The sequence below is a fragment of the Tursiops truncatus genome, chromosome 17 (genome assembly GCF_011762595.2).
Source record: "Tursiops truncatus isolate mTurTru1 chromosome 17, mTurTru1.mat.Y, whole genome shotgun sequence".
NCBI classification, from domain to species: domain Eukaryota; kingdom Metazoa; phylum Chordata; class Mammalia; order Artiodactyla; family Delphinidae; genus Tursiops; species Tursiops truncatus.
Window position 1 is genome coordinate 390,897 of NC_047050.1, and position 11,522 is coordinate 402,418.

The 11,522-nt window shown below is 47.0% G+C and overlaps 1 protein-coding gene across 12 annotated transcripts in view; it reads left to right on the forward strand.

Moving 5' to 3' along the window:
* Positions 1-11,522, forward strand: part of SPIDR (scaffold protein involved in DNA repair) — a 383,959-nt gene that overhangs the window by 335,558 nt on the left and 36,879 nt on the right. For 4 of the 12 annotated variants that reach the window (XM_033842935.2, XM_033842934.2, XM_073794377.1 and 1 more), the window contains exons 17-19: positions 10,253-10,346; positions 11,041-11,155; positions 11,415-11,468. In XM_033842935.2, coding sequence (XP_033698826.1) covers positions 10,253-10,346; positions 11,041-11,155; positions 11,415-11,468 — 263 coding nt within the window. Of the gene's footprint in view, positions 1-78; positions 157-10,252; positions 11,166-11,414; positions 11,469-11,522 lie in introns of those variants that run through there. The other 8 variants (XM_073794379.1, XM_073794380.1, XM_073794381.1 and 5 more) reach the window with 3 other exon arrangements.

Below are 11,522 nucleotides of genomic sequence, written 5' to 3' on the forward strand. Positions count from 1 at the left end.
TGCTGCTGTGAATATTCATGTAAGGCCTTTGGGTGGACGTGTATTTTCCGCTCTTTGGGTGTATTCCTGTTGTTTCAGATGGTGTTCATGTGGGCCATGATCATAAGTAGAGAACAGCGGCAGAACCAGGAAGAAGCTGTGCTCCCTCCAGAGAAGGTAACCCTTCCGAGGGACAGAACTGAGGCTGAGATTGGGCCCTCCCGGCGCAGACAGCATGACCACAGGGCAGTGTCGGGGAAGCGTGGCCCACGGTGAGAGATCCAGTGTCCACTGTGGCCTCTCTGGAGAAGGGCAGTGTTGATGGAGGGTCTCTGGCCAGCAGCACCCGTGGAGCGACACCTGGGCAGTGGAGGGAGAGCTGGGCCAGCAAAGTCCTCCTCGTGCCCCCAGAGCAGAGCTCTGCGACAGGTCGCATCCCCTGTGCTTCACGTCCTCACCAGCATTTGGTGTTCGCAGGGCTTTAGATTTTAGATTGTCAGCCATTCTGACAGGTGTGTGATGGTGCCTCATTGCTATTTTAGTTTGCGTTTCCCTGACCACACGTGACGTGGAGCGACTTTCACGTGCTCATTTGCCATGCGTATATCTTCTGTGGTGAGGTGTCTGTGAAGCACTTTGGTCCATTTTTTATTCGGGTTGTTCATTTTCTTATTGTTGAGTTTTAAGAGTTTTTTCATATATTTTGGATAACAGCCCTTTGTCAGATAGGTCTTTTGCAAATATTTTTTCCTGTCCTTGGCTTGTCTCTTCATTTTCTTAACAGCGTCTGCAGACCAGTTTTAATTTTAATGAAGTCCAACATCAACTTGTTTTTTTCATGAATTGTGCTTTTGGTGAATCTAAACACTTGTTGTCTGATCCAAGGTCACCCAGATTTTCTCCTGTTTTCTTCTAGGAGTTGTACAGTTTTGCATTTTACACTTAAGTCTATGATCCATTTTCAGTTAAATTTTGTGAAAGGTGTAAGGTCTTTCTGGATTCATTTTTTTCCCATGTGTTTTGTCAGTTGTTCTGTCACTGTTGAAAAGGCTGTCCTTTCTCTATTGAAATGTCAAAGATCAGTCGACTATATTTATGTGGGTCTATTTCTAGGCTCTCTATTCTGTTGCACTGACTTATTTGTTCTCTCACTGCTACAACACTGTCCTGATTACGGCAGCGCTGGTGTGTGTAGTCCTCCAGCGTGTTCTTCATTATTGTCTTGGCTATTCTAGGTCTTTGTCTCTTCCACATAAACTTTAAAATCGGTTTGTTGGGGGCTTCCCTGGTGGCGCAGTGGTTGAGAGTCTGCCTGCCGATGCAGGGGACACGGGTTCGTGCCCCGGTCCGGGAAGATCCCACATGCCGCGGAGCGGCCGGGCCCGTGAGCCATGGCCGCTGGGCCTGCGCGTACGGAGCCTGTGCTCCACAACGGGAGAGGCCACAACGGTGAGAGGCCCGCGTACCGCAAAAAAAACACGGTTTGTTGGTATCCACAGAATAACTTGCTGGGATTTTGATTGGGATTGTGTCGAATCTGTAGAGCAACTTAGAGAAAATGTACATCTTAACGCTGTTGAGTCTCCGGTGCGTAAACATGGAGTATCTCACTGTTGATTTCTTTCAGCAGAGTTTTGTACTTTTCCTCATATAGATCTTGTACATATTTTGCTACACTTATACCTAAGTATTTCATTTATTTTAGCTAATGTAAATGGTGTTGTGTGTTTTTAATTTCAAATTCCCTCGTTTATTGTTAGTATATAGGAAAGCAATTGACTTTTGTATTTTAACCTTGTATCCTACAACCTAGCTACAAACATGTTTGTAGTTCTAGATTTTTTTGTTGTTGATTCTTTGGGATATTCTACAGAGAAAACTGTCATCTGTGGACAGGAGAGTGTTTTTCTTCATTCCCGACCTGTATACATTTTATTTCCTTTTCTGGCCTCTGGCATAAACTGGGACTCCCAGCACCAGGTTGCATAGAAGCAGTGAGAGGGGACTTCCTTGCCCTGTTGCTCATCTTAAGGAGAAAGCGTCAACTTTCTTTCTCACCATTAGGTAATGATGTTAGCTGTAGGGGGTTTGTTTGTTTGTTGTCTTTTCTGCTAAAGGTAATCTCTTTATTCCACACATTGAAGGAAAAGAACCCTGCTCTTCTCCTACTGCTCTCTTCCTTCCCCTGCAGTTGGTTCTGTGTGTTGCTAAGGTCAATACTGTCCTGTAGCTATAAAGCCTTGCACTTCGTCTACAGGTTGATCCTCAAAGATGAAAATCAATAAATGGTATTTTGGGACTTCCCTTGGTGGTTAAGACTTCGCCTTCCAGTGCAAGGGGTGTGGGTTCAATCCCTGGTTGGGGAGCTAAGATCCCACATGCCTCACTGCCAAAAAAACAAAACGTAACTCAGAAGCAATATTGTAACAAATTAAATAATGACTTTAAAAATGGTCCACATGAAAAAAATCTTTAAAAATGGTATTATGATTATATAAATACTTTTAGCTGAATGGGAAACTAGTCTACACACTCTAGTTCCTTTCTTCTATGGTTTTTTTCATGGAGTTTTATGTTGACTTTTATTTTCCTAGCACTGCCTGCCCTACACCCTAATTTTCTCCCAAATTCTCAAAAAACGGTGACAAATCTTTGGAGTCATCCTTTTCCTTTGTAATCTCCCTCCTGGAGCCTTCTGTCCCTCTGAACCAATCTTGACTAGTTGCTCTGTTGTCAGCTATTGTCCTGGGCCTCCCTTCTATTTATCATTTAGGTTCGATTCATTCTTTCCTAAATCACATAACTTCTTTATTGGTTTATTCTGTCTGTAGGTTTTTTGTAAATTTCTTTACCAAGTTGTGGAAACCCCCTCTAGGCTACTGGGAGTTTTTATCATGAATGGGTGTTGGATTTTCTCCAGCACTTTTTCTGCATCTATTGATATGATCATATGATTTTTCTTTAGTCTGTTGATATGATAAATTACAGTAATTGATTTTTTAAATACTGAACCAGCCTTATAAACCTGTAATAAATCCCATTTGGTCATGGTATAATCCTTTTTTTATATAGTTGGATTAGATTGCTAATATCTTGTTAAGGGCTTTTGTAACTATGTTCATGAGAGATATTGGTCTGTAGTTTTCCTTTCATGTAATGTCTTTATCTAGATTTGATACTAGGTGAATGCTGTCCTCAGAGGATGAGTTAGGAAGTATTCCTTCTGCTACTATCTTCATGGAAGAAATTATAGAGTATTGGTATAATTCCTTTCTTAAACGTTTGATAGAATTTATCAGTGAACCCATCTGGGCCTGGTGCTTTCTGTTTTGGAAGGTTATGCATTATTGATTCAATTGCTTTAATATAGGCCTACCTTGTTTTATTGAGCTTGGTAGATCCTGCATTTTTCACAAATTGAAGTTCTGTGGCATCCCTGTGTCAAGCGAGTCTTTCAGTGCTATTTTTCAACAGCATTTTGCTCACTTTGTGTCTTGGTGTCACGTTTTGGTAATTTGTGCAATATTTCAGATTTTTTCATTATGACTACGTTTGCTGTGGCGATCTGTGGTCAGTGATGTTTGATGCTACTGTTACAAAAACATCATGACTTGCTGAAGGCTCAGATGATGGTTAGCATAGTTTAGCAATTAAGTATTCTTTAATTAAGTGGGGTTTTTTAGACATAATGTATTTATTGCACACTTAATAGGCTACAGTATAGTGTAGACATAACTTTTATATGCACTGGGAACCTCCCAGATCCATGTGACTCGCTTTATGGCAGTATTCGCTTTATTGTGGTGAGTGGTCTGGATCCGAGCCCACAGTATCTCTGAGGTGTGCCCGTAGGTCTCGGCCTATTCAGATCACTAGTTTCTTCTTGTGGGAGTTTTTGCAGATTGTGTCTTTCAGGGAATTGGTCCATTTCACTTAAGTTATTGAATTTGGGTGCATAGAGTTATTTCTGACATTCCTTTATTATCCTTTTAATTATTCCTTTATTGTCCTTTTATTACTGATCCACGGGATCAGTAATGATGGCCCCTCTTTCATTTCTGATATAAATAATTTGTTTCTTCTCTCTTTTATCCTTGGTTATCCTAGCTAGAAGTTTATTAATTTTTATTGACCTTTTCAAAGAACCAACTTTTGGGTTTCTTGATTTTTTCCTACTGATTTCCTGTTTTCAATGTCATTGATTTCTGCTCTAATTTTTGTTATTGCTTATGTTCTCCCTACTTTGTGTTTTAGTTTGCTTATCTTTTTCTTGTTTCTTAAGATGAAAGCTTAGACTATCTATTTTAGATGTTTTCAAATATTTACATTTAGTGCTGTAAACTTCTCTAAGCACCGCTTTTGCTGCATCCCACAAGTTTTGATGTGTTTTTGTTTTCATTTAGTTCAAGGTATTTTTAAATTTCTCTTGAGATTTTTTCTTTGACCCACGTGTTATTTAGAAGTACATTGTTTAATCTCCAAATATTTGGGGGGTTTCCAGTTGTCTTTCTGTTATTGATTTCTGTTTAATTCCATCGTGGTTTAGGAGCATATTTAGTATGATTTTTATGCCTTTAAATGTGTTAAGGTGTGTTTGTGGCCCAGAATGTGGTCTGTCTGGATGAATGTCCCATGAGAGCTTGAGAGGAAGGTGTGTCCTTCTCTTGTCGGATGGAGGTGTCTGTAAACATCAGTCAGAACCGGGGAAGGTGCTACTCAGTTCAACTATGTCTTTATGATTTTCTGCCTGTGGATCTGTCGGTCACTGGTAAGGGGACTTGAAGTCTCCAAACACAATATATACAATACAGCCGTGGGCTTCCCTGGTGGCACAGTGGTTGAGAGTCCGCCTGCCGATGCGGGGGACACAGGTTTGTGCCCCGGTCCGGGAAGATCCCACGTGCCGCGGAGCGGCTGGGCCTGTGAGCCATGGCCGCTGAGCCTGCATGTCGGGCCTGTGCTCCGCTGAGCCTGTGCTCCGCAATGGGAGAGGACACAACGGTGAGAGGCCCGTGTACCGCAAAAAAAAAAAAAAAAAAAAACAATAAAATACAGCCATGGGTCTCTTTGTCTCCTCGCAGTTCTGTCAGTTGGCTTCACGTGGTTTTAGCAGCCTGTTGTCAGGCAGACACACATTAAGGACAGATACGTCTCCTGGGAGAACAGACCCCTTTCCCATGAGGTAACGCCCCTCTCGATCCCTGATGCCTTTCCTTGCTCCGAAGTCGGCTGTGTCTGAAATTAATGTGGCTCCAGTTTTCTCTTATTAGCATGAGCATAATATACCTTTTTCTGTCCCTTTGCTTTTCATCTCTGTGTGTCTTTGTGTTTGAAGCAGATTTCTTGTAGACACCGTAGAGATGGCTCACATTTTTTGTCCGCTCTTAAGAGGCTATTTCTTACATTTAGACCATTCACATTTAAAGTGAATATTTATATCATGGGGTTAAGATCTGTCACACGTATATTGTTTTCTGTTCCTGGCTCTTGTTTCTGTTTTCCATTCTCTTCCTGCCTTTTCTCATTCTTTTTTCCCGCATGGCTGCACCAGGCGGGATCTTAGTTCCCCGACCAGGGATGAAACCCAGGCCCTCGGCAGTGGAAGTGCCAGGTCCTAACCACTGGATGCCAGGGAAGTCCCTGCCATTTCTCATCTTGACTGAGCATTCTGTGTGATTCCATTTTCTCCTCTCAGTATGTCAGTTATACTTCTAGAAAAAATTTTTAGTAGTTGCCCTAGAGTTTGCAATGTACACTTAGAACCAGTCAAATCCACTTTCAGATAACACTGCCTGCTTCAGGGTGTAGCCACATTATCAGTCTCTCCCTCAGTCCCTTATAACAGCTGTCATTCACTTCACTTACAAGGCATAACACTGAACATCCTTGTTATAGATCAGTTTAGAACCACAAAGGTTAAAGATTTTACTTTACCCCCATTTATTCCTTTTCCAGTGCCCTTCTTTTCCTTTATGTAGGTCCAATTTCTGACCTGTATCATTTCATTACCTTCATTACCATTTTAACGTTGAGCAGTCTGGGGGTCTCTCTGAAGCTGTCCTGCAGGCGTGCAGGTGGGTCAGATGGATGTGTACAGACTGTTATCACAGCGCAGCCAGGTCCTCCGAGAAGGCCCAGCTAACTAGGGATTAAGAGAAGACGAAGCCCAGCTGCAAAAACCAGGGATTGGCCCAGCCTCCCACACAGGAGCCCCCAGCCAAGGCAGAGGCCATGCAGGAACCAGCTCCCAGATGGACACAGGGACGGGACCCCCTGCCCTCCAGCCAGCCGTGGGCTGGCCCAGACTGGATTCCATCAAATCCAGGATAGCCCCTCAGCCGTGCTGTGCTCTGCCCTGCCCAGCCTGCCTCAGGAGGGGCTCTCAGCTGGCCTCAGGGTCTCCCTCGGCCGCCTGGACCTGGCAGGACAGCAGGCGTGTTCCCTGAGCAGAGCTGGGATGGACGCAGGGAGTGGCCTGTGCGTCAGTCACTCGCTGAGAACCCGCAACACCTGCCAGGAAGACGTCTCCAGGAGGTGACGGCGCCCATGGCCTCCCTGCCCAAAAGGCGGCTCCAGAGCCGCGGGGACTTCCTTGCAGTCTCTTTTTGGGGACAGCTTTGCAGTTGGTTTTATCTTCCTTGCCCCACTTGACACTTTGTATCTGCCGCTTGCTGGTGGGCGGTGATCTTCCCTGCACTGTGCAGGGGGTGCGGTCACGCAGGGGGCAGAGTCCTGTCCTCAAACTGGGTGTCGACCTTGACCTAGTAGAAGGTCCTGAGCCCCAACTTCTTTCAGCCAGAAAGAAGGGTGGGGACAGTGTGGCAGAGAGCTGGCCGCCCACGAAGGATGGGCCGGAGTGCTTCCCATAGGACCCTCAGGAAGGACCTTTCACAAAGTCGTTTTCATAAACATGGGATACACCTTCCCAAGCCTAATTACAAGAGGTTTCTGTAAATGAGACAAAGAATGTAAAGGCTTTTAACAGCAAACTGCAGCAATTTGCCAGAATTCTCAAACCCTAACAACAGTTGTTGTTTTCCTTCTGATGCTTCTTTAAGTGAATGTCCTAGATACTAAAGGTTAATAGTACAATTCCCAGCTGTCCCCTGGGTTGCCAGGAGGGATTGCCAGTGGTGTGGAGACCCCAGGTGAAATGTATTTCCTCAGCCCGTGCCTCGTTCCCTAATTGGAAGGAAATTGCTTAATCCCATGTAAGTGTAAATGCTGTTAACACCCAAAGATATTCTAGGGTAAAGGGAACTGTGGTTTGTAGCAGTCTTCTTTTTCTTAATTCATTTAGCAGACCTGCCAAGGACTGTGTGAGCCTCTGTGCTGACACCCCCTGGGGTGGGAGCCCTCCCCGCAACCTGGACTCTTGACATTCATGAAGACACACCTTCGGCTGTATTATAAGCTCTTATTGGCTTAACTTTTCATTGCTTTGACTCAATCTTGATTAGATTTGCAAGAACAATGAAATTAGCTGGGCAGCCTTTTTAAAATCAAGCTGTATTATTTTCATTTTGCAAAAGCCATTCAAGGATGCACTGCATGAATGCATTTTGATAAACTGAGCCTACTTAGTTCTCATCATTCTGTTTTATTCTCTACAAATAAATTTTCTCCTAATGTTTGTTCTAGTGGAGAATGAAATTCTTTGCTCCAAGAGTGTGAAGGATGACTCTTCTATCTTTCTGGAAACTTAGGTCACATCTTACTTTTTTTAAAATGTCTAATTTCACCACTTTTCAACAAGGATGGTCTGTGATTTGCAGTGAATCTTGATGGTATGTACAATGCTTCACATTCCAAGAAAATCAGACCAACTCAGTCCCCTGTTTAAAATTCCTTTCTGTCTCCTCATCCCTTCCAAGACCAAGTCTGGAATCCCCAGCGAGACCCTGGATGGTCCTGGCCTGCCAGCCTGTGGACTTCACAGCGGTCTCACCTGCCTCTTTTTTCTGCCTGTTTGGCCTCCAGCCCCACCTCAGGGTGAAGAGTGGGCCTGTGCCTCTCCCTACCTGCAGCCCCTCCTCGGGTCCATTCTTTCGGGAAGTCTCCCCTGACACTTAGGCCAGCCTAGAGGCCTCTCTTTTGCACCTCTGAGGGGTCTTTTCCATTTCTCAATTTAGCATGTATTCCATGGTTTTCTTTAATAAACTGATTTTTTTTAGAGCAGTTTTGGGTTCACAGCAAAACCGAGCAGAAGGTACAGCGCTTTTCCGCGTTCCCCCACCCCCATACACACACAGCCTCGCCCGCTGTCAGCATCCCCCCTGGATCGTTGATGACCGTGATCGACACGCCATCATCATCCAGAGTCCATAGTTTACAGCAGGGTTCACTCTTGGTGTTGTCATTTTATGGATCTAGACACACTTCGGACATGTAGCCATCATTACAGCGTCATACAGAACAGTTTCCCTGGCCTAAAACCCTCTGCGCTCCACCTCCTCAGCCCTCTCTCCCGCTTAATACCCGGAAACCACTGATCTTTTCACCATCTGTATAGCTTTGCCTTTTCCAGTATGTCCTGTAGTTGGAATCATACAGTGTGTAGCCTTTTGAGCTTGGCTTTTTTCACTTAGTAATACGCATTTAAGGTCCCTTCATGTCTTTTCATGGCTCAAGAACTCATTTTTTAAAAATCATTGAATAACATTCCACTTTCTAGATAAACCAGAGCTTATGTATCCATCCAGCTACTGAAGGACATCTTGGTTGCTTCCATGTTTGGTAATCCTGAATAAAGCTGCTGTAAACATCACGTGCCGGTGTTGATGTGGACACACATTTTCAGCTCCTTTGTGTAAATACCAAGGAGCGAGATTGTTTGATTGTATGGTAAGACTGTGTTTAATTTTGTAAGAAGTTGCCAAACTGTCTTCCAAAGTGGCTGCACCATTTGCCTCCCCGCCAGCAGTGATGAGAGTTCCTGTTGCTCCACATCCTCACCAGCATTCGGTGCTGTCAGTGTGTGGGCTTTGGCCGTTCTCATAGGTGTGTCGCGGTGTCTCATTGCTGTGTTCATTTGCATGTCCCTCAAGACGTGATGCTGAACATCTTTTCACATGCTTTTCTCCTGTCTCTGTATCTTCTCTGGTGAGGTGTCTGTTCAAGTCTTTGGCCCAATTTTTAATCAGGTTATTCTGATTCTTATTGTTGAGGTTTTTTTGTTGTTGTTTTTTTTGGGGGGGGGGGGCTGTGCTGCGCGGCATATGGGATCTTAGTTTCCCAACCAGGGCTCGAACCCGTGCTCCCTGTATTGGAAAGAGGATTCTTAACCACTGGACCACCAGGGAAGTCCCTTTACTGTTGAGTTTTAAAAGTTCTACTATACTTTGGATGGCAGTCCTTGATCAGAGTGTCTTCTGCAGATATTTTCTCCCATATTTCATGATCTTTTTACTTGTTATTTATCTGCTTTTCCAGCCTGACTGTGGCATCCATGAAAGTGTAGATTGTGGCATCTACCCTATGTTCAAAGTGCTATGTGTCTGTCCCACACTAAAGAGCATTGTATATGTATTTGTTTGTTGAATAAATAAATCACAAACGTTGGAGTAAAAAAGAAATGAGGGAACCAGAGAAATCACATAAGAAGAGATACTGACAAACCAATAAGCATATTTCTCTTTCCATGTCGAAGAAGTGGAGCCTAAGCTGTGGAGTTCCAGCCTTACCGTCCAGCAGGCAGTGCTGCCTGTGAGCGTCAGTGCAGTGGGCGGGAGTGGGCGGCAGGGGTCGCAGGTTCTGTGGGAAGCACCTCTGAAAGGGGTCCCGCCATCTCTGTGCTCACGCGCTTGGACGCAGTAACCCCACCCCATGAGCGCATCCTAAGAGAAGGGTCCAGCACAGAAGGAGCCAGGTGGACAAATGCCCACCGCCTCGGGCTAGGCCAGTTTGGAGACCTGGTGTCCAGTCAGGAGAGTGGCCGAGAGAACCAGGACCTAAGGGGACAGCCATGCAGCAGCCTAAGGGCAGGACGAGACGGAGCAGGGATGGGGTGCTCGTCACGGCCTCAGAACATGCACGTTGGAAAAAGGCAAAAACGAAAATACTTGGTTAGTAATATGCCTGAGCTTTAAAACCTGCTCTTTGTTGTAATTTTGTGCCATGAATGGAAATTATAAAAAGCTTAGGAACATTTATATAAACTCACAAATGAGAAGCAAACCTGGAGCACCTCATGTTACCGTCTGTGACCTGAGGGGCAAAGAGAAGTTGGGGGACAGAGCCGCCTCTGAGCCCGGGTCTGCTTCCCTGGGCCTAGGCGCTGTGGTCGCCGTGGACGAGAGCACCGCCTGCTCGTGGCCTGCGTGTGACCTGTGTGGCGGTGAGAGACTGGAACGGAGGCCGGAAGACAGGTAGGGGCAGCAGCAGCAGCAGCCCAGGACCCCACTGCCTTGTGCCTCGGGCCAGGGGCCGGGCCCAGGGCACACGGAGGAGGCCGGGCGCCGTGTTTTCTCTCCTCACGACTGGGGTTCTGCGGTTCCCCGAGGCTCTTCCTGTCTTAAAAGAGAGAAGAGCCAGGTTTCCTCAGCTTCTTTGTTATCAGGCGGGAGAAAAAGAACTTGGGGCTAACACGAACGTGAGACACACTTGGTGACGGCACAGCCGACCTCTGCAAGCAGACATCCCTGCCCAGCCTTACCGCCCCCCACCCCGGGGCCCGTCCTCGGCACCGGTCCTCCGGCCCCCCCGTGACTGTCGGAGGCACGTGCACAGGGCGTGTCATCACGTTCCTGCTTCTTGACGCCTCACAGGTGGTGGCCTGGACAGGCCTACCTTGGAAGCAGGAAGAAGCAGAGACACTGGTGGTGGGAGCAGGTTTGCCGTCCGGCCCTTCCCCTTGTTGGCTGCGTGGCTCAGCCGGGGGGGGCCCCCACGCCAGGCGCTGCGACCGCGGAGCCCAGGCTGCTTGGGGCCTGTTCTAGGAGCCGGGTTTCTGAGCCCCCCTCTAACACGGCAGACGGACACTCGCTCGCGTGCAGGGAATGTCTGTGTGTCTGCCCGCCACCAGGCTCCCACGCTCTGTGCCTTCTTGTTTCCAAACAACAGGGGCGCCTTCTCCTGTGGGGACTGCTCCCGCGTGGTCACCTCTCCCCTCCTCAGAAGGCACCTGCAGGTCTTCCTGGACTGCCCCTTGCGACCCCAGTGCACAGTGAGGGTCAAGGTAGGAACAGGTGGGAGCTCGTGCATCCGCGTCCACCTACTGCGTGCCCCCTTCACCCGCGGCCGGGCCGGGGTGGCATCTCCTGCTCTTTTCCTGGGAAAGGGGACAGGGCTCCCCCGAGGGGCCGCAGCCCTCCCCTGTCTGACTTAAGGCTCTGCGATGGAAGCTGGTGGCTTCGAGTCACACATCAGGTCTCGGTGGGGGATCCTTCCGGTGAGCGGGGTGGGGGTCCTGACTCCGCCCGTGGCTGTTCTTGCAGCTGCTGCAGCACAGTATCTCTTCGCTCCTGAGGTTTGCCGCCTGCGAGGACGGGGTAAGTTGGGGCGCCCAGCCCAGGTGCGTGTCCTTACTCTCCTCCCCCGTGTCC